Below are 22,842 nucleotides of genomic sequence, written 5' to 3'. Positions count from 1 at the left end.
AGATGTCAGATGTGAGAGAGGAATGGATATTAGGAGTTCCAAATTCCTCATCTTTCTTAAAACATCCCTGGGAATTTCCTGTGCACGTAGAGTCCCTGTGTGCATGTCTGTGTGCACCTGTGCCTGCGCCTGCGTGTTCTCCCCCTACCATAGAGCTGTTCTTTTTTAAAAATTTTTTTTTTAAAGATTTTTATTTATTTATTTGACAGGTCACAAGTAGGCACAGAGGCAGGCAGAGAGAGAGGAAGGGAAACAGGCTCCCTGCTGAGCAGAGAGCCCAATGCAGGGCTTGATCCCAGGACCCTGAGATCATGACCTGAGCCGAAGGCAAAGGCTTAACCCACTGAGGCACCCAGGAGCCCCATAGGGCTGTTCTTTAACACTGCTTTATATCCTGCTTCTTTCATTTAATTATACTGTAACACAGTAGCACTTTCCTGGGGCCAGGCACTGTACTAAGTGTTCTCTCTGATAGCTCATTTCATCCCACAGTCCCATGACGGAAGTATTAATATTATTCCCATTTTACAGAGGAGGAAACTGAGGCACAGAGAAGTGGACATGTCCAGGGTCACAGCCAGTGGCCAGCAGAGCTAGAATTCCATCAGACAGTCTGGCTCTGGTGTCTGTGCCCTTAATACAGTTATATCTTCCTTACACTCATGGGTATCTTTCCACACCCACAAAAACAGTTCTGCCTCATTCTTTCGGGTGGCTTTTAATGTGCCATTCATTTAGCTAATAATTAGGTTTATATGGTAATTACATGTATCACATTCGTTACATTTAGGTTGTTTCCTGTTCGGGGTGCCTCCCGCACTTTCCAGTTGGGGCCACGTTCGCCCATGGTGTGTCCTCAGAGCCCCTCCATCTCTCTGGCCCTTTGAACTGTCCTAACCTTGAGATCCCAGCAGACCGATCTAACAAACACCCTTTCCTAGTTATCTATGTGAGAGAAATTCCCAGTGTGGACTTGCTAGGTTGACGGGGGCAAGCCTTTTGTTTTATGCTCGATTTAGTTTTATTTGGGGAACATCTTAGTATGGACAGATTCAAAAGCCAAAACTAGATAAAAATGTGTCCACAAACCCCCCCCCCTCCATCCCTGTCACCTCCTCTCCTTTTTCCTAGAGCTGTTTTTATTTTTCATTTTCCCTTCTAGTGTTTTCCTTCAAGGAGGTCTAGCCTTGGAGGGAGGCACAAACACTCAGAGGCGCCGGCTCCTTTCCTCCCGCCACCTGCTCTGCCCTTACCCAGAGGACCTGTCACTGGCTTGTGCACAAGGGGCAGAGGCGGCGGAATCTGAACCTGTGTCTAAAGGATGAAGAGGGTCTCACTGATTCTTTGTGGGTCCATTTTCTGGTCCCCTAAGAGTCAGGGCCCAGTGGCATTGGTTCATGCGATTCTGTTAGGAATATGCATTGGGTGTCACCTTTGTCCCAGGCCAGTTGCTGGGCAGTGGGGAAGTTGTCCCAGGCCAGTTGCTGGGCAGCACAGGGAAGCCCATCCCGGCACGCAGCTGCGCTCACCTGGATGTCCTCACCACCCCTGACAGATGTCCTCTCACTTTGCAGGACTCAGCCTCCCGCACTTTCCAGTTGGGGCCACATTCGCCCATGGTGTGTCCTCAGAGCCCCTCCATCTCTCTGGCCCTTCGAACTGTCCTAACCTTGAGATCCCAGCAGAGCTCGGGGCTTGGGCGACCCTTTCCCTCTGGACTGCAAGATCTTGCACACGGGAGCCTGTTCTGGTTCCATCTTGCCATTCTATCCCCAGTGCCTGGCGCAGGTGCCCAGTGAGGATTTGCCCAAGGAATGAAGAGACAGAAGCACGCTGTTACCTCTAGGGGTCGTACCTGCGCAGTGGGCCTCACGGCATCTTCTCTTTTCCGGAAGCCCCTGCTCTTCCTCACCTCCCCTTTTGCAGCCTTCCGATTCAATTGTCTGTTGATTTCGCCCTGTCCACCTCCTATGTCTCCCTTCCTGATCTGTCCGCTTCCCGCGCAGCCCCCGGTGTCCCCCTGTACCCCCCCTCCCCGTGTCCCCTTGTGCACACACCCTCACGAGCCGGCTGATTGGGATCTGTTAATTAATGTCGCCCAAGGCCTCTCCCGCTCAGAGGCCCGATAAGGGAAATTGGATGTCCATTCTATCTGCCTTTTATTACCTCCCGGCTGTCCCTGCCACCACAGGCTGCCACACACCCCTTGTGCACTGGGATCCAGACAGCACGCACGCACCTTACCCCCCCGCCACCCAGTGCCACAGCCTGTCCCCGAGGAGAGGCCGGTCGGTCCAGGCCCAGCCCTCTCCATCGGCGTCATTGTCTGTCGGTCACTGTGGATGCCGGCAGCCAGTGATGAGCCTGGGCGGGGGCAGGGGGCAGTATAGATGCACTCAGGAGCCATGATGACTGGCCTGAGAGGGTGCTCCCCAGCAGAGGGGAGCCCACCTGGTGAAGCGGCTTCCACCTCAGACTGCCCCCTAAAGTTGACCACGTCTGTGCTGGTTGGGAGAGGGACAGTGGAGTTTAGACTCAGGGGACAGCAGGGGAGAGTAGGACAGACTCCGTGGAAACCCAGAGCAGTGGGCCTATGCCGAAGTTCGGGACTACCCCGGGCCTCCAGCCATGCCCAGAAAGGAGAGGGGAGTCAGGCCAACAGCATGCTAATAACAACAAAACAGTAATCATAGCGACCTCCTCAGGCATCACCCTGGCTCCGGCTTGTCTCATCAGTAACATTTGTGTGGGCTCTGAGAACATGATACAGGTTCTGCAACCATTGTCTCATTTAGATGTCCTGCGACTCTGAAGCAGGTGCTGCTGTTCTGCCCATTTTATAAAAGAGGACACTGAGTTTGTGGCAGTTAACATAGCTTTCACGTGGTCAGCCTACAGCTAGGAGAGGGGAAGTCAGGACTCAGGCCCAGGCAGTCTCCCGAGCACGCTGGACCAGACGGTGACATAATTCTGGAACCTTCCCCATCGCTGACCTCCTTCTGCTCTGGAGTCGGCGTCCTTGCTAGCCGGGAGGGACACTCCCATGATTCTAAGCTCACAGAATGCAGGACAGCTCAGGTCATTGTTAGGTGGAGAGTGATGGCGGGGCAGCAGGGGTCTGACCCCTGGGGGACAGGCTGCCTGTGAGAAAGTACCCTCTGACCCTGGAGGCTCTTGAGCTCTTAGTGGCCCCAGGCTGTGGTCATGGGGAGCGGGGTTGGTCACTGGCTGGGAACAGCTGAGTCCTCTTTCCTGATTGGGCCCTTGGGTCAGCACACACAGCTGAGACTTTGCACTGAGGATCAGGTGTCCTTTTAAAACACCAAAGCCTCCCCTGGCTGAGCAGAGAGAAAAATCCACAAAGTCCTCTGGGGGGAAGGGGACCCTATCCTGCTGCCTCTTGATTCTGCTATGAATTTAACAACTCCTTAAATTACAGATGCATTTAATTAATCAAAAAGCCTCTACAGACATTTCGAAAAAACAGCATAGAACTCACAATAATAGTGATAGCGACTGTCAACATTGACTGAGCTCTTGTTGTGTAAGTCTTTCGCATTAATTTCCCATCTGACTCCTTGATCGAGGGAAGGACAAGGAGGAATCCAGCGGGGACAGAGGGCGGGGTGGGATCCGGAGGTGCCTGGGACCCCCTCCTCCAGCCAGCCCACCTGATTGCTGCCTCCCTCCTTGCCCCTTCTCTTACCGCAGGCTTCTCGAACCTGTCTCTCGGAGACCAGATGAGCCTGCTGCAGAGCGCCTGGATGGAGATCCTGATCCTGGGCATCGTGTACCGCTCGCTACCCTACGATGACAAGCTGGTGTTCGCTGAGGACTACGTCATGGACGAGGAGCACTCCCGCCTCGCCGGGCTGCTGGAGCTCTACCGGGCCATCCTGCAGCTGGTGCGCAGGTACAAGAAGCTCAAGGTGGAGAAGGAGGAGTTTGTGACACTCAAGGCCCTGGCTCTGGCCAACTCAGGTAAGGGCAAGTGTGGGTCCCGCAGCAGGAGCTCCCAGAGGTCTTGGTGGGCGGAGCCTCTGAGCAGGGCCACCATGGCGGGGGTGCGGCAGCGATGGCGAGAAGATGCTGGAGCTTCTTATCACCAGAGACTGTGCACGGGTTGGCCTGAAGCTGAAAGGCTGGTGATGAAAGCCAGCAATCGGCAGGTGCTTCCCGAGCCCTGGATTTGTAGGGCACTTGACTGGGCCTCTGATGCCTAGCCTGGCATGCTGGTTAAGAACGCAGATTTCATAGCCAAGCTGCTAAGAGTCAAATCCTGCTCCCCACCCCCCCACCCCCGCCTTGGGCAAGTCGCTTTCCTCTTTGCCTCATTTTCATTATCAGTAAAATGGGAGCACTGAAGAGTCCCTACCCCACCAGATTGGGGCAGGGATTTGTTTATACAGGATTATATTATACTCACAACATGCCAGCGCATAAGTGTTAAGCTTGTTCAGTAAATTAGTTAGGAACTTACTTAATTCTTACACACAACCCTATGAGCAAGGGTCTCGTGATTCTCTCCCCATTTTACAGATGGGGATATTGAGGCCTGGGGAGGTGAAAATTGCCTGGGGTGACACTGTTAAGGGGTGCCCAAGCTAAGACTCGATCCAAAGTCCTCTGCAAAATCAACCCCCAGCTTATAAAACTGCTCCTTGAGTCTCCTAGTCAAACTGCTCAGATACAAGAGAGAAAAACCTGCCCAACCGAGTTGGTCTGGACTCTCATTAAAAAGGAGGCTTCAGGCCGCCTGGGTGGCTCACTGGGTTAAGCCTCTGCCTTCAGCCTGCATTGGGCTCTCTGCTTGGCAGGGAGTCTGCTTCCCATTCCCCACCCCCGACCGTCTCTGTGCCTACCTGTGACCCCTCTCTCTGTCAAATAAATAAATAAAATCTTAAAAAAAAAAAAAAAAGAGGCTTCATGGGGCACCTGGGTGGCTTAGCTCAGTCAGTTAAGCATCTGATTCTTGATTTCAGCTCAGGTCATGATCTCGGGGTCCTGAGGTCAAGCCCCACATCTGGCTCTGTCCTCAGTGGGGAGTCTGCTCGAGGATTCCCTCTCCTCCCGCTGCTCCTGCCCCTGCTCTCTAGCATTCTTTCTCTAAAATAAATAAATCTTTTTAAAAATTTATTTTTAATTAAAAAAATGAAAAGAAGGTATCACTCCATTCCTTCAGCCCCTTCCAGCTCCTGGCTGGAATCCCTGGGGAGAGGGGCTGCGCATTGGCGATGCAGGTGAGCGAGTTGGAGTGTAATCTGTGTCCACAGTTAGGGAGCGGCCCCCACTGAGCCAGGTGGGGGCAGGTGGAGAATGCAGGGAAAGTCAGGCTCCCTGTCCTAAAGAGAGTGTGTCAGGCAAGTTTGCTATAGGGCGGCATGTGCCAGAGTTCTTGCTCAAGTCCGGGTCCGAGGGACCCAGGTTCAAATTACAGCTCTGATGCTTAGTAGCAGTGTGACCCTGGGCAAGTTGGCAACCTTCCTCAGCCCTGTCCTTGTGTATAAAATGGGGATATCCCAGTACCTCCTCCAAGCACTTTGCTGTTAAATGATCAGCTGAAGATAAAGCACTTAGGTCAGTGCCTGACCTCGAGGAAATGTTCAATAAATATTAATTATTATCATTACTATTAATATCAGAGGAAACAAATGTTATCAGCACAGGGAAGAGGGAGAGCTGGTTCCCAGGGAGAGACAGAACAGATAGGATGACCAAGTGGTTTGCTTGATCCTGTTGTTCATGTTCCGGGAGCCCTCCATCGCCGGCAAACCCAGACAGTTGGCTCCCCAGCAGATCGCTTCATAGAGAAGGCAGGAGATGCTGCAGATGCCCTGGACAGCCCCCTTTAATGGGTTAGTGCTCCCGTGCCCCAGCGGCTGAGTTCTGCTGCTAACAGCTCCCAGCTGTCCCTTTCCCCAAGACCTGCCCTCACCTGTCTTGCCTAGAAAGCTGAGTACGTTGGCACACTTTAGCCAGCGGTGACCCACATGAGGGAACAAAAGTCTGAGCTTCTGCAGGGTGGAATCAGAGCTCTGCATGGATCAGGCCAAAGTCAAGGCCATGTTCTCACTTTGCTTGCTTCCACACTCACTCTTGCCTGCCTCTCTCCCTTCCTTTCTCCTGAAGGCACAGCCCCCAGACATCCCAAGCCCCCGAACCCTGGATTGGGGCTCTGCTTTTGGGGAACCTGATCTAATCCAGACAGGCAAGCATTTTTTTTTTTTAGAACTCCCTTTTATTATTAAACAAATGCAAAATGATAATGAAAATTTTACAGGCTTTTATAACAGACTCTTTACATTTTAAGATTCCAAAATGGTAGTATATTCTTTGTGAGAGAATGCCAGTCCTGTTGGTTTTTTTTTTTTTTTTAAATTTATTTGACAGAAAAATCACAAGTAGGCAGAGAGGCAGGCAGAGCGGGGTGGGGAGCAGGTTCCCTGCTGAGCAGAGAGGCCGATGCAGGGCTCGATCCCAGGACCCTGAGATCATGACCTGAGCCGAAGGCAGAGGCTTAGCCCGCTGAGCCACCCAGGCATCCCCCTGTTGGGTTTTTAAAAAATGGTTTTAAATTTACAGAAGAATTGAGCAGCTGCTGCCATAGGTCTGTGCCCCCCTTCCACCCCATCCACCACTGTACCCATGACTCCTCATCTTGTATTGGTGCAGTAATTTGTTACAATGAATGAGCCAATATTGATACATTGTTATTAACCCAAGTCCCTAGATGCCATCAGGGTTTACTTCCTGTGTGGTGTGGGTCTGCAGATTTGACAAATGGGTAGTGACAAAACTCCCCCCTTACCTGCCCTGCAGAACAGCCCCCTGCCCCGTAAGCCCGCACTCAACAACTCAGAGGGAAGCACGGGGACTAGGTCTGGCAAGAGGGGCTAGGAGCTTGCGTGGGCGGAGGGACCATAGGCAGCAGAGGAAATGGGAGTGGGAACGGTGCGATCAGCAAGGCTGCCAGGCCTCAGGGGGTACATCCTTGATTTTAGACTCTCTGGACCTTTTCATCGTTGACCTAGAGCTTGGGCTGGCCCGTGCGGGGGGAGGGGAGTGAAGAGGTGGGAGGCAGGTCAACTGTCAACCTCCTCCCCGCTGGCCTCGGCGCCTGGTTGGACCAGCTTTCAGACGGCATTTTAGCTTTGCCATCCGCTTGCTCTGATCTCACAGGCACACGTGCACACACACACATACACACACATGTATACACATGAAGACAGGCACACAAATACAGATGTGTGCACACATATACAGAGACATGTGTGCACACATGCACATATGCTCACAGACATTTGCTTGTGTGCACACTGATACGTGCACACGTAGACACACATGTAGATAGACGTGGTCACAAATATAGGCATGTGCATGCATAGACACTTGCACACATACAGATACAGGCATGGGCACACTGAACGCACACATGTGTATGCTCAAATACACACACATACGCACGTGTACCCATGTGCACACACACATGCGGACACAGAACTTGATGACTGGCCGTGGCTTAGAAACATGAGCTCAGCAGCACCCTTGCTAGCATCAAGCGTGGCCTGAGTACACACTTTGTCACACGAGAAAAAGTGCCAGGGATCTGCCTTTCTTGCCCCATCTCCCAGGCCACAGAGCAGGTACAGGTAGTTCAGGAAGTAGGCGGAGTTTGTGCAGCCCAGGGCAGGGGGAGAGCACAGGGCGGAACCACTCACCTGGCTGAGGGGGCTGCCGCGAGGCAGAAGCGTGAAGCACATTGGAGACAGGCTGGGGTCTCAAACCCCAACCCCTCAGGAGCCTGTGGCCGTCTTTCACCCCAAGTCCTGGGCATCTCCAAGGCTCCCTGACAGCAGAAAAAATTCATAGCCATTGATTTTGTAATTAACAGTTTATCAATGCCATCGATACAGACTCGCTGATGGATTGCAAAGAAATTAATCTTGCAATGTTATTTTATTTCATTTTTGGTCGAAGGCAGCTGCCAATTTTGGCCTCCTTGGGGAGGGTAGGGGGAGGAGCAAGGAAGCTGTCGGAGAGGCAGGGGGTCTGGATGGCCACATCCCCAGCCTTAGAGGGACAAGCGCATTGTGGGTGCACGTTCTGGAACCTGCTGGAAGTGTAGGAGTGGAGGCATCTTGGGTATGAGGCCGGTAACACCCCAGCATGCTGAAGGCACTCGCCCTAGGCTGAGTCCTCATGGTAATGATGATAATACATTTATCAGGTGCTTACTAAGTAAGTGCCTGGTAATGTGCTGTTTCTTTTAATCCTCACCACTACCCTCTGGAGGCATGGAGGCATTTGCTCCGTTTTACAGATGAGGATACAATCTCAGAGAGCCTGAGTAACTTGGTCAGAGTAACACAGCATCAAAGATTCCAGAGTCTTATCTGCCTCATTTGGCACTTCTCCCAGGAGGAAGAGGCAGAACCCTGGAGGCATGGGCTGAACATGGCTGCAAAAGGTCAGACAGAAGGAGTCACAGGGGTCAGCCAGTTAGAACAGCTGCCCTTGGCGGTTTGGTACCTAAACTAACCCAGCAAGCACGGGCATTGCCCTGCTCTCTTGAGGACCTCGGGAGCCTTGTTCCGCCTGCCTTGGCTGCCTGCCCAGAGCTCCCAGTTCACTTGACCGATGTGACCCCCGGGGCTTCATGCCTTTGGCAGGTTGGGCACTGCGATGCAGGGTGCTGGCTCGAGCTCTTTAAGGAATATCAGAAGAAGGCGGGCTCTTTCCCTTGAGTCTAGGGATTGAATGCCAGGAAATGGCCTTGGCTTCAGCTCGGACCCCACTGTAAGCCAGCTGTCAGCAGATGCCCGCCTGCCCTGCTGGGATTTAGGCAACTTCCATTTGAACCCGTGACTCATGGCTGAGTCCAAAGCCCTCCTCGGGATTTTTAGAGGACTCCCAATAGCATCCGCTGTCACTGTGGCCCGTGCATCTGGCCATGCTGTCTCGGGCCCTGGCCCAGGCCCCCGCCACAGGGCACCTGGGCACAGAGCTCAGCCCCTTTCTCTGTATTTGCATGCTGTAACCAGCGGACGGGCTGGTGCCTGGTGGTGGCAGCAGTGACCATCCCAGTGATGATGCTGGTCATGGTGCCACCAGTGGGGCACTCACTTCGGGACAAGTACTGTTTTTAGTCCTCGACTTGCATTAATTCACTTAACCTCTTGAGGTACATGTGGCTATTCTCTCAGAAAAGTAAGGCACAGAGAAGTTAAATCCCTTACCTAAAGTCACCCAGCTAGCAAGGGAGGTACACAGGACTCCAGCTCCAGTGGTCTGGCTCCACAGTCCACCTTGCATCTCCAGGGCATGACCGGTCTGCTCACGTCCCAAGTCCTTCAGGGTCTCTGCTGACCCCTCTTGGTGGTTTCTCAAGAGATGACCTTCCAAGGTGCAGATGGCTCCCTGGCCCCAAGCCTCGGCTCTGTCACGGACCTCTGTGACCTCAGGCTGGCAGTTTAGCCTCCGTAGTCAAGTGAGGGGAGGGGGGCAATAGCCCAGGGCCCCAAGCCACCCCCCCCCACACACCCCCCTGCTGAGGTCTGGCCACGCCTGCCCCACCCCACCCCCCCGGGCTGCACCCACTGATGCTCTCCCTATGCCGGCAGATTCCATGTACATCGAGGATCTGGAGGCTGTGCAGAAGCTGCAGGACCTGCTGCATGAGGCGCTGCAGGACTACGAGCTGAGCCAGCGCCACGAGGAGCCCCGGAGGACGGGCAAGCTGCTGCTGACGCTGCCCCTGCTGCGGCAGACGGCCGCCAAGGCCGTGCAGCACTTCTACAGCGTCAAACTGCAGGGCAAGGTGCCCATGCACAAACTCTTCCTGGAGATGCTGGAGGCCAAGGTCTGATGGCCCGGCACCTGGACCGACTCCCACCTGTGGACAGACCGGCGGACGGACCGCCGCGGAGACCTCCACAGCCACCAGCCTCAACCTTCAAGCCCTGTATCATGGCCACGGGCAGTCCCAGAGGAAGGGCTCTCTCGCCTCCTGGCTGTGCGTGGAGTCCGGAGTACAGCGGGGCAGGGGAACAGGGAGGGGAGGGCAGGGCGTGGGCTCATCTGTAACTGGCTTTTTCTTGGGTATGTTTTTCCTTCTCCATGGGCAGTGCTGAGGTCTGGGCCAGGGCTGACTCCCTTGAAACTGGAGACCATCAAGGAAGTGCTCCTTCCGCCTATGAAAGCCCCAGGAGACAGTAGTGCGTATCCTAACCCCACCCCCACGCCCCCACCCCACAGGGTGGGCAGTGCTCAGCGCCCAGGACCCCACCCAATTCAGGCTGGGTGCCACTGGAAGTTGTCCCTTCCCAGAGGGCAGGGGCTTTCTTCCAGAGGCCCTGCCTACTCTGCTACTTGGGGCTCCTCCAGAGGCCCCACACCTTCCCCAGTCCCAGGGCCACCTGCCCTGCAGCCTTTCTGCCTGGTGCACACTCCCCTCCTGATAGGGACCCCATCCAGAGAGCAGCTGCCAGAGCTCGGGCATCTTCCTGGGCACTCACCCCTTGGTACCCACACACCTGCTTGTCACCACAGCATCAAGGCCCACCTGTCCTCCCCCTCTCCTCTCCTAGGAGATCCTGCTACTTCCTGCCCCTACCTCAGCTTACACGGTGGGTTCAGGCAGCCAAGGGGATTTCAGGTCCATAGCTGGGAACAGTGCTGCCTCTGAAGAGCAGGGCCAGGCAGTATTCCACAGAGCTCCTCCTCTTGCTTGGCCCTGTCAGCCTTCTGGGCAGTTTGGAGCAGATGGGCCTGTGGCAGTTTGGGGGACACTAGGGGCCTGGCCACCTCTGAGGGCACCCTAGGCACTGATTTCCAGGCTGGCAGTCATGGGAGGATTGGGGCAAAATGGGGAAAGGCTCAAACCAATCTTTGCTGAGCACAGAAAATCCCAGAAGCAAGATAAGCAGGTGGGGAACCCTGAAGATGGTGGGCTCGGGAAGTTGCCGGCCAGGATCCCCGTGGGGCTAGCTTCTGAGGGCAGTAGACTTCAGGTCACCCGGTGCCCTGCATTCTGAACGGTTAGGCCAATCAGTGTCACAGGAGGGGCTGTTGCTACCATCCTGAGACTAAGGCATGACATAGCTCCCCAAATGCATTGTGAAGGGCCAGCCCTATGGGGGGACCCCCTGCCCCGTCTTCCTGGCCGCTGTGTCACGTGACTGACCACTCCAGTTTGCCCAGGATGTTCCTGGTTTTAGCACTGAAAAGCTGTGTCCAGGGAAACCCCTCAGCCCCAGGCAGATGGGGACAGTCACCAGATTCCTGTGAGTGGCCTTGAGAGTTGGTCCACTCCGGACAGCTCTTACCAGCCCATCTGCTGAGCACAGGCTGGCTGATGGCAGCTCAGAGGGTCCCCCAAAGAGGAAGGTGGGGTCAGGCATGGTGGAGAAGGTACCCTCTGAAGCAAAGACCAGAGCAGCCCTACCTGGGGGATCCCCACCCGCTGACCCAGACCTACTAGCACTGGAGAGGCTGGTGGATCGGCCTGCCCCTCGCTAGGACAGCAGGTGGCCAGGTGCTGGCTCCCACAGCCCTGTAGCCTTCCATGGGAAGCAGGTGATGCTGGTTTCACCTTGCTGCCTCTCTGCCCCCAGACACCACCCCTCTGAACTGTGCTGTGAGGTCGCCCCAGGCCTGAGGGTTAGCTGAGACCCAGAGGCTGCAGAGTGGCTCTCTGTTGGCCTCATGAACAAGATAGAGTGTTCCAAGAGGCCTCACAGCCAGATGAAGTGTGCTGTCTTGTTAGCCTGTGGGGAGTGCAAGGCCAAAGCCACGTGACGGTCTGCATTGGAATTACTGTCCAGGATGCTTCATCCTTAGCTGCCTGGGCAGTCCCGAGGTGGGCTCACAGGCATGGAAGCATCAAGGGACCCACGCAAAGCCCCCCAGTCTGAGAGCTGTTAGGAGCCACACCCTAAGGTCAGAGCCCGAGATCCCTCATGGTGAGAGGAGCTGGGGTATGCTCCTTGGGAGCTTCTCCCCCCGCCTTCTGCTGTGCTGTGTGCTTTGGTGGGGTCGGGGGGGTGGCACTGAGGGTGGCACCTTCTCCCCGGGGTGGCACTTCCAGTGTCAGCGTGAGGCCCAAGTTGGTGGCCAGGGCCTGTGCGAGGCTGGTATCTGCGACCAGCCGTTTTTAGAAGAAGCATCTTCACTGCACTGGTTTGGGGTGGGTGGGAGTCCGTGTGTGGATGGGTCCGGGGCTTCTGCAAGCATCCTGCCATCAGATCCTTCCTCTACCTGTGAGGGGGAGGTGGCTCTGTGCCAGCACGGGGGGCGCTGCTCTTTCTCTGAAACCCCAGTGGCCGTGGGAGATGGCTCCGGCGCACTGGGAGCTCTGGCCGGTGAGAAAGGCCCTGGTGTGTACTAACGGAGCCATCAGACAGTCAGAGATAAACTGTAGGCCAGCTTTTTAGTTGGAGGTCTTGCCAGCTCGGGGGCCTCCCTGGGAAAGGGGGCCCTGGCTTAGTGGGGGATGAGGAAGCGAGGAGAGCTTAGGATGCCCGCCCTACCCCTCCCAATGGGCAGAACGTGCTTGCCTCCCTCCCTGTCCCCGGATCTGCTGTTCATGGAAAATCTGTAAAGACGAAATTGCCCTTCTCACTTGTACTCTCATGATACAGGTCATTGAAATGAACCAAGAAATAAAATGTAAAAATCCAACCCTGGAGAAGGTGGTATTGGCTGGGTTTTGTTTGGTACCCGTGTCCCCACCCTTCCTAGAGCTTCGAGACTGACTGTGTCACATGTGAACCTGGGTGGTGGCCCCCCGTTTCTGCATCCAGAAAACCGAGGATTTCCCAGGCCACGACTGAAGAACCGAGTAGAAGACTCGAGACCGGACCGGGGCGCTGGTGGGGAGACCAGGCAGGGCTTCAGAGTAGCCAGAATCGACACCCAGCTCCGTGGCAGGGGCCTCCCCTCTTCCCTCCCCCAGGCCCCCCGCTACCCCTGTGTGGATGGGAGAAGTCCGGGGCGGGGCGCAGGGCAGGGGTGACAAACGGGACGGGAAGACAGAAGGGCCCAGGCCCGTGGAAGAGCACCAAAGAAACGCACGATGTGGAAAGATTGTTTTATTTTCTGATAATGATTAAATGGCTGGAATGGCTTCATAAGATGTATATATTTTTTGAAATGGCTTTCCTTCTTTGCTTCCCCCCGTGTATGTATTTCTGCCTCTTGTCTGTGTTCTCCCCTGGGACCCCCCCCCCATGTAAATCACATGCCCTAGGAGTCTTCTGTCCTGGTCCCGTGTATCTGGCATCTAATAAATAAGGAACAGCCTGTTGGAGAGTTTCTTCACCCGTGACCTTTCCGGGCTCGCTGTCCCTTGGACAGCGCTGCCCTTAGACCTCAGGCCGATGCTGAGCCTGGCTGGCTGGAGAACCGGCCTCAAGAGTTCTCCGGGCATTCAAGTAGGCGTTTTGTTTTTTTATTTTAAGATTTTATTTATTTGATAGAGACACAGTGTGAGAAAGAACACAAGCAGGGGGAGTGGAAGAGGGAGAAGCAGAACCCCCTGCCAAGCCAAGCAGGGAGCCTGATGGGGGTGCTCAATCCTAGGATCCTAGGGTCGAAGGCAGACACTTAACAACTGAGCCACCCAGGTGCCCCCAAGTAGGCATTTTAAAAGCATGTTCAGCAAAGCTTCAGAAATGCAACTTGAAACATAGGTAGGTCTGTGAGGCCCCCAGCTACTAGAATTTTAACATTAACGTGAGGCATCCTAGTTAATCTACATTTTGACAGAAAAATGGAACATCACATGTATGTAAACCAAAAAGAGTTCACTGCCTTAGGATTCTGAAATGCGTCTGTGTATGCGTGATCATAATGCTGGCTGCACGAAGGACACAGATGTCATCCACACTTGGGAGCAGTGAGAAGCAGAGGGGTTGGTCTAAAAGAAAGTGAGGAGCACTGTATTAGGTTGCCTTTCATTGCAAAGACATCCTGGTTCATACCAGCTTAGTGGATTTATTGTCTTGGATTTATGTGAAGTCCAGAAATGTTGCAAGCATCAGGTAGGGTTTGATCCAGAGGTTCACAAAGTCAATAGGGCCGTGGCTCTGCTTCTTTGGTTCTCGGTTCTGCCCTCTGCTGTCTGCTTTGTCCTCAAGCTAGCCTCTTTCATAGTAGCAAGAGGGCTGCCAGCATTTTATTTCACATCGTAAGCAGAGAAAGAACATCTCTTCCTACAACCATGGAAAATATCTGAGCATCATTCTGAATCCAAATGGCTCTTGTGCTTTTCTCTTAAGGGATTACTTGTACCAGATTCAGGGGAGCACTAGTCCCCCTTAACTGTCCAGCTATTACACAAGAAGAGTAGAATTGGAAGTCTAGAAGACAACCAGCCAACCTTGATGCCCACAGAACTCATATACATGGGTAGTTCAGGCTCTGGTCAACTTTCAATGAGCTGTTTGTAAGTTTCCTGAAGCTCTTGGAAGGTCGTATTCACATAGTAGTCTTTGAACTTGATACTTAGCAAGTCTTATGCATGCAATGTTTTGTAGGAATGAAAGTACCCAGTTTGTGGATTATTTTTAGGTAATTACCCCTCGCTACCTCACAGGTGTGTATGCATACACACTTAACACATACAGACACACACAAACACAAACACACAGCTGGTATTCATGCTGCCACCTTAAGAAAAAAATAGGAAAGAGACAACCATAACATCACATAACATAATCAAAATAGAAATACTTCTCGGACTATCTGTATTTTAGGATTTTCTGTACTAATTCTTCCCATCTGTATGGCTAATTGTGATCAGACTAGCTAATAAACTTCATTCATATCTTTATCTCTCTTCATTTATTCTCCAAATACTCTTTCCCCCTCTTTTTGTTACCAAAGAAGTGAAAAGGGAAAATACAACTTAGGGTCATTCATTCCTTCAACAAATACTTACCAAGGGTCTGCCCTGTGCCAGGCACTGTTCTGGGCATGGAGACTATATCAGTAAAGAGAACAAGCACAATCTCTTTTTTCATGGAGCGCACACTCTAGTGAGAGGAAGAAAGAGACAATGAGCACAATAAATAACCAAATTACATAGTTTGTTAGGTAAGTTCCATGAGGGAAAGAGCAGGGTATGGGGGATCAGGAATGGGGAGGCAGGATACGATTTTAAAAGGAGTGGTCAGAGCAGCCTCAGTGAGAATGTCACGTGTAATAGTAAGATGAAGAAAGTGAGGGCCACGTGGGTATCCAGAGAAAAAGCTCTCCAGGCAGGACCAGCATGTGCAAAGGCCCTGAGGTAGCAGCATGCCATGTGTGTTCAGTGAACATCAAGGAAGCAAGTGTGGCTGAAGTGGAACGGCTTGAGGCAAGAGGGAGTGGGGCAAGTCATACAGGGAACATGAGGCCATAGTAAGTGAGGTTTTCACTCTTAAGTGAAAGATTTTGAATAGAGGAATGCCATGATTGCACATCTCAACAGGCGACTTCGGCTGCTGGATTGATAAGACCAGGATGGTGAATGGCTTAGACCAGGGTCAGAGGAGAGAGCAGGTATGAAGGAACACTTGGGTCCTGGCTCTAATTTGAAGCCACCAGGGTTGTCATCCACTGAGGTGGAAAGAAGCAGAGAAGGCAAGTCTGAGGGCCAGGTGGGAGAATCAGCCGCGTTAAGTTGGAGATGCTGCTGAATGTCCAGGCAGAGACGCCAGGAAGGCAGCAGGCTATACAGGCAGGTAATAGGGAGCAGTGAGTAAACTTCATTGATCACAGATGTTCAGACAGGATCTTTGTCAGCCATGAATTCCCTTTCACACCCAGTCACTGCCCTCCGTTGCTCTCTCTCTAGCCTCAAAAGCAGTCAGCCAAATGCCCAGCCCATCTGTGCCAAGAGCCCTTTCGCAGCTGTCACAAGGCAAAGTGAAGGCACCGGGGCTCTCATTTGGGTCCTGAAGAGTCTCTCCCCACTTCCCGTGTGGAGAAGAGAGAAAACCAGACCTTCCCACAGGCAGACGTGACAAGCCCCCACGATCAAGCTTGGAGCGAGGCCAAAATAGGGTAGAAAGGAGGGGCAAGCCAGGCTCTTTGGCTGGCCCAGGAAGACGAGAGAATGGACTGCACTTCCACTCCGGGGCCCATTCTTAAGGCCCCGCATTGAATGGAAGTCCTAGATGAAGCCCCAGTGCCCAGCCACTCACTGCTAAAGAAAACAACAATCCAGTGAGCTACAGAATAGCCCAAAGTGCTCCAATCTCTGCTCCCCTAGCTTGGTCCACACCATTTGCAGGACATCACATTTTTAATGTGCTGCAAAGCTTCATCAGAACCTCTTTCCTCGTCTCCCTGCCCCGCGCAGAGCCGCTCCCGCAGATCTTTCTCGGGCATCTCTCCGGACTGCCCCAGCTTGGCCGGCTCAGCCTCGGGGGCTCTTCCTCGCCTAGGCCGGCTTAGCCTCTGGACTTCCTTCTATTCTCCTGCAGGACCCGAGGGAGGGCCGGAAGCTGATGCAGGGAGCAAAATCTCCTCGCTTGCACAGGGTATGTCGGGGGCCAACCGGAGGAAGAGTGAAGACCCTACCACCTCCTACACTTTATTCTGCCTCTGCTGCAAATTCACTTTGCTCCCAAAGGACAGAAGCCCCTGGAATCCCAGAAAACCCCTGCCCGTGGGCTTGGCCAGGCACAGGAGAGTTGCACAGAACTGGGACGAGCCCTTCCGGGGACCTGCCTCCAAGTTCCCAGGCAGGGAGTTGTATCTTCTCTCAGCAAACACCCAGAAAGGCAAATTCTTTCTGATCCCAGGTGTGCCGCCCTCATTTTTCCCAAGCGACTCTGGTCACTTCGGCCTGCCGTCTTTGCACATTCATTCATCACCTGGCAGGGAGTGAGATGTGGGGAGCACGGTGGGTGCTGCTGCTTTGGCAGAGAAGATGAACTTTGAACTAGCGGTTTGCAAGGGTCTCTTATGCGGGAGACTTTCCGTGACCCCTGGGAGCAGGAGCAGGTAACAAGGGACCAATGCAGCCTTTGGATGGGGGAGGTTTGGCCAAGGAAGCCACATGGCAGAAGCAGGCAGAGACTGAAATTTTGAAGTGGAGGGAGTGAGGGCAGGCCGTGTGGGGTGTTTCAGGGAAAGAGGGAGCTGTCCAGGACGAGACAGAGAGAAAGAAGTGTTCCAGGCTTGCTCAAGAGACCGGAGAAGAAAAAAAAGACCGTCTGATTGGTGGGTGGCAGAGGAGAGGCAAAGAAGAGGAGCCAGCCTGCCCGGGACTTGGACAGCCTTGCTAAAGACACTGCTATCTCAGACCAAAGGGGAAACCCTGGCAGAGTTTGAAGCAAGGGAGGAACATCATCAAATCTGTCTCTCTCACTGAGATACAGTGGTTCAAGCTTTCTGTCCTCAACGGATTGACTCCCAAGCCAATGATGTTACTGTATCCCGGACACTTTACACAGGTTGTCCCCTCCATTCCCCACGAGTGTTTGACATACATGCTGCCGTCTTCATTTTATGGGAGCTTTCAGCTTCAGAAAGCTTAACCAACTTGCTTACAGTCACAGAGCACGGATTTGAATCCAGATGTGTACAGGTTCATTTCAAGCCTCTTCTCTTAACTGCCATGCCGTGTTTCAGACCAGCCACCTGAAGGGTCAAATAGTAGGTGCTCAACACGTGTCGATTCCTCTCGCCCACTCCTCCCACAGCAGGGAAGCACCCAGCCTCACAGAAGCCACCCCTTGCTGCAGATGTCTGCCCCCACCCCTGCCAAGGACAGCTTGCTGCCCGTCCTCCTCAGCTCGCTCCTATTTGTAGCCGGACAGGAAGGGAAGGAGAGGCCCGGAACAAGCATCTCAGCAGGCTTCTGTGCCCTGTTGCTCACGTGCCCTACAGCGGTTTTAGATCCCCTCAAGTCATGCCCCTTGTAAGCAACTGAGCTGGGAGGGTGCTGCTGGCCTTCAGACCATATTACTGGGGACAAAATTCCAGGGACTTCCTACCTTATTCTTTCCTGCTTGTCTTCGGGCGGTGGGGGGGAACATTAAGCCTAACATTATGGACCAATATTATGGTGACTTTTTTATCATCAACACTAAAGGTCTCTGGGGAGAAGGCTTAGCCTTGTGAAGAGGAGAAGTCTCAGCTGTGTGATATCAGAAGTGAGAGCTTCAAGAAGGAATCCAGGGTCCCCCAGACAGAACACTGAGGACATTAGGGGCGACTGGCATCTTGGGAGGGGGAGGTGGACATAGATGTTTGGAGCGAGTATCTTGTGTCTCTCAAACCACGTTGGCAGGTGGTTGGCTCCGGCCAAGGTTACTCTGCAGGATCTCCCGCAGGGCGGGCCTGGGAGAGGGGGTCGATGTCAGGCACCTATGAGAGGGCCAGGGATCGACGTCCTTCCTCATCCTAGGGAACATGTAACCCACCCCCTGCTCCACACCACGGTCAGTACTGTGCCGATGCAGTGGCATGTGGGGAGTGAGCAGGAGGCCAGTCGAAGAGAGGGACTGGGGACCGATGTAGTGGAAAATGCTGGCCAAAACAATAGAGAACTTGGCTCTGAGGAAATGTTCCTGGAAGGAGACAAAGCTCCCCGGGCTTCCTCTGGAAATTGCTTTGTTTAAAATGCAAAGTGCCGATGTGTTTAGATGACATCTCTGCATCCATCACCCTATGCAAATACCGACCCTGGGGAAGAGGGGCCCCTGTAAGTCACTCCGATCCCCCTAATCGAGTGTGTGTGCTGACGGCAGGGTGAGGGAGCAGTGCGGGGGCGGGTGACTTAGCTCGCCACCCAGGAGAGGCGTTCGATAAAGGGTGAGGAGGGAGAAGGAAGCCCAGCCCTGGGGGCCAGGTGGGTCGGTGGGGCCACATCTGTGTCCAGCCCAGCGGTAGAAATGAGCTCGGCCCCCCTGCACCACCAACCCCTCCCCAGGCTAGCTGCTCATGGATGCGGGATGTGGGGTGCGGGATGCAAGCCCCTGAAGGACAGAGCTCTAAACAAGGAACTGCCAGGCTCAGGGACAGTGAATTAAATCCTCTGGTGGAGCCCTTGCCTGAACACTCTGCCCTGGGGAGAGAGGCTGCAGAAACTGACTCCGGGTTGGGGGGTGGGATGGGGCTCCTCAGCTAACGGCCCCCATCCCTTGTCTCTATCAATCACCATACCGGAGCCTTCTGTGCAGTGTTCCAGACTTAGCTTGTACACCTCCAGGGACAGAAACTCACCGTCCTTGTAGGATTCCCGGAGAAGATCCGCGATGCCCAGATACACCTGAATGTCAGATAAACAAGGAATGATCTTATTATAGTCTAAGCATGTCCCAAATATTGCATGGGATTATTAGGTTTTTTTTGTCTGAAATTTCACTATAACTGGGTGCCCCACATGCTCCTTTGCTTAGTCTGGCAAGCCTATATCCTGGACAATCCATTCCATTTTCTGCAGACATCTGATCACTAACTCGTGGGTTGAGCCTACCTCTGCTTTTCTTTTGTTTCTACCCAGCTCCCTACCTCCCCCTCAATCCTACTCCTCTCCCCCCAACTCCATCCGTTTCTGTGTTATGGGCCACATGCTATGAATTCGCCTCCTTTTATCTGTCACAGATTACCCCCTACCTCCCACCACCCATAAGTTTCTCAGCCCCATCTCCTTAGCTTCTGCCTGCTGCCCTCAACCCTGGGGAGCTCTGCTCAGCCTGGCTGCTGCTCCCCTAGCTACACGCATTCTTTAATATGCATTCCTGGACTCAAACAGGTAGGTATTCGCTGAGTTCCTGCTACACGTCTGACCCGTGGCTAGACACTGAGGATATACTAGTAAACCAGACAAGTGGGTCTGTGCTCCCCCGAGCTTCCTTACTAGCTGGGTGAGACAAATTTAAGAAAAAGAAGCAGCAGCTAATGAAGTAATTATAAGCATGAGCACTAGAAAAGAATAAAGGAACTGGGATGGAGAATAATGGGATGGGGAGGGCTGCTCTGAAGAGGCAACATTAAAACCAAGATCTGAAAGAGGAGACAATGCTAACCATGTAAAGAGTGGGTGGTGTCATGCTCCCAGTAGAGGAAGCAGCATGTGCAAAGGCCCAGGGGTGAGAATGACTCTCTGCAGTGGCCTTCATGTTAAACAGCTCTTTTATTCCTCAGGGTTTTTATTTTATATTTCCCCCTATATTTTTATTTTATTCTCCATGGATATTCCAATTTTCAGCATTCTTAAGATCTCAAACAAATTCATCCTTTAGCAGGTGACATCACTTCTGATTCATCTCAAAGATGGAGCCAATAGAGCTCCCTTCTATCTCCCAGTTTCTCCCATGACCACACACCAATCTTCCTTTTCTTTGCCCTTGAAATAAGATGTTTTCTTATTTCTTCAAACCAGGTGTCTCCCTCCGTAGCCAGCCTGACTTCCTCCCTGCCTCACCAGCCTCTTTTGGGCCTGTGCGCCATCGATGATGCTCTCTCTTGTCCCATCAACCTTGCCCATTCCACGGCCACTCCTCCCCCTCACCTCTGAACAGCTCCTCTTCCAGCTGTGACTTCATCTCTTTCTTTGTGCTCTCAGCCATCTTTTCCTGAAGATCTCCACGCTCAGTCTTTGTCTACGCCTCTGTCTTCCACCATCGTCCACCCTCCTGCTTCTATTCTTTAAAAGGCTCTCGGCTCTGCCTTTCCCAGACTCTCTGGACATGTGGTTCTCCTCCGTCTCTCCCTGTGCAGGCCAGTGTTTTGTTGTAAGGAGCTTCATGGTTATTTCCTTGCTGGAATGCAAGGTGCCTGAAGTCAGGGTCTTTTACCATCCAAAGCACAGCAGTTTGTCCACAGGAATTGCTCAGCGACTGTTTGTGTTGAATTCAACTTGGGTGTCTCTTGGGCTTCTGGAAACCAATGTGGGAGTCTTCTCCCTAGGGTGAAATACAAGAGGCTCCCCCTCAGAGGCAGGGGATACAGGCAGGATGGGGAGGTTGGATTGGAGGTGGGGATTGGGAGACAGCGAGAAGGAAGAGGGGACAGGTGGAGGGTGCCAGCTTTTACAAAAGGATGATAAATGATAACAGCACTGGGAACAAAACCAAACATCCTTCATGCTGTCAGAGCAATGAAGCCAGCATGTTCCAAGACGCGGGCACCAGGCAGTGCCTTGCTTCTGGAAGAGGCATAGGCTCTCAGTCTCCTTCTGCTCAGAGTCAATAGCCCAATTCATCTTCCTTGGGGTGTCTTCTGGAACTGGGGGGAGACGGGTATCCTGGGGTTGGTGAGAAGAAGGGAAGTCAACCTGAGCCATCTGTCCTCAATGACTCCTTGTTGGGGCAGTAGTGGTCTCAAGTGACCCTACTGGACCCTTTCATGCCTGGGGTCAACTAGATGGTATTGGCTTCCATTTATGTTGTGGGCTTTTGTCCTGCCCTCTTTTATGGACCACTAAAATATTAAGATAAAGATGCTCTAAGAATAAGCAAATGGAAATATACCTGCTGGGAGTGAGGAGAAGATCCCAGAGACTCAACCGCCACACGTTTTCTTTCTTTGTCCACAGACAGAGCATGTGAAATAGAAGAAAACCCTGCCCTAAGAGTCAGAGAACCTCCCTGTCATTTGGGGCGCAGCTTTGTCAGGGAAGAGCCAGGGAGCTCAGACAATTATTTCACCTCTCTGGGTCTTGATTTCCTAATCTCCAGCTTGTTGGGTTGAGTTAAGGAGCCCTACATTACCTCCCAGTTTTCTCATTTTGTTATTCCTTGTGTGACTGGGCAGGAGACATCTGGCTTTTCTCAAACTTAGCTTTCTTTTCTTCTTTTTATGATAACAGCACCCCACTTCCCCGTTCCCCTTTCAGAGTCCTGTCAACCATATTGTCCTGGCCCACCAGTAAGGGGTGGGGCCAGGATCTGAGCTCAGCCAATCAGATTCTGAGACTGGGTCACATGACAACAGCCCTCTAAGGATCCTATGGTTTCCAACTACCTACCTGCTCAGGTTCCTGCCCCACCTGAACTCGCATTGCCCATCTCCTCCCTAGTCCTGCAAACTCTCCAGTGTTGCTCTAATAAAATCCCCCTTTTCTCCAAGGTCAGTGCCTGGTGCTTGTAAGCAATGACCTTAATGATATATTGTTGGAATCCTGAGTCCAGCGCCAGAAAGTGACTGCAAAAGACACAGGTTAACTTGTCAAGGAAGCTGCCTAAGGAGGCTTTCAATAGAGAAACTGGGAATAACCCGGCTGAGCTGCACTGCCTGCCTCCTGAGATGAAAAGGCACATGTCCAGAAACTGGGGAGCCCTTGGAGCAGGGAACTTCAAGGCCCCCTGAGAACATTCCATGTACATAAATGATTCCTGGCATTTCACACCAAGTGAATTCGTCCATGGCCATGCCGAAACAGGGGTACCCCTGCGACCTAAATGATGCTTCTCATCTCAGCACGGGGCCAGGTAAATCAGCAGTGCACTCGACCAGACACTGTCCAGTCATGTTGGCAAGGAAGTAGCCACTGGCACCCTCCATGAGCTTATATGGTGGGCCTGGCCTGCAGGAAGCCCTTAACATGTGTACTGTTGAATGTCTAAAGCTTGGGCAGTTGGGAAGGGCTTGGAGCAAGAGCAAAGGTTAAGGACTGCATCTTTGCCCAAAAGGATGGGAGTACAAAAGTGATGAAGAGAGGTCATTTGTCCACCTAGAGAGTAAGCCTGAAAAAAAAAAATCACAATTTTGGACTTACTCTAGGCCCTTCCTTACAGGACAGTGTTTTTCAAAGTGCAGTCGCAAGATGTTTTCTGGTGACACGTGGACATTGAAAAATTTTTATTTTTAAATTTCTTTTGTTTTATTTTAATGTGTATTACATAA

General features: G+C 52.8%; 1 protein-coding gene and 1 long non-coding RNA gene across 5 annotated transcripts in view; one reads left to right on the top strand and one right to left on the bottom strand.

Moving 5' to 3' along the window:
- The window catches only part of ESRRB (estrogen related receptor beta), a 166,221-nt gene extending 152,992 nt beyond the window's left edge, over window positions 1–13,229 (top strand). For both annotated transcript variants that reach the window (XM_004739195.3, XM_004739196.3), the window contains 2 exons: window positions 3,712–3,981; window positions 9,621–13,229. In XM_004739195.3, the coding sequence (XP_004739252.1) occupies window positions 3,712–3,981; window positions 9,621–9,865 (515 nt within the window). In that variant the 3' untranslated portion in view covers window positions 9,866–13,229. The remainder of the gene's footprint in view (window positions 1–3,711; window positions 3,982–9,620) is intronic.
- Window positions 13,230–13,512: 283 nt separating this feature from the next.
- Window positions 13,513–22,842, bottom strand: part of LOC101676137 — a 199,608-nt gene continuing 190,278 nt past the window's right edge. For 2 of the 3 annotated variants that reach the window (XR_006604331.1, XR_006604332.1), the window contains 3 exons: window positions 20,507–20,900; window positions 19,216–19,261; window positions 13,513–17,628 (listed from right to left, as the gene is read on the bottom strand). This is a non-coding gene — a long non-coding RNA (uncharacterized LOC101676137). The remainder of the gene's footprint in view (window positions 17,629–19,215; window positions 19,262–20,506; window positions 20,901–22,842) is intronic. The other variant, XR_001180120.2, reaches the window with a different exon arrangement.

Source organism: Mustela putorius, unplaced genomic scaffold (assembly GCF_011764305.1).
Source record: "Mustela putorius furo isolate JIRA1106 unplaced genomic scaffold, ASM1176430v1.1 tig00000129_pilon_pilon_pilon, whole genome shotgun sequence".
Taxonomy (NCBI): Eukaryota; Metazoa; Chordata; class Mammalia; order Carnivora; family Mustelidae; genus Mustela; species Mustela putorius.
Note: the sequence above shows the minus strand (reverse complement) of the source record. Positions and strands in the feature narration are given on the sequence as shown.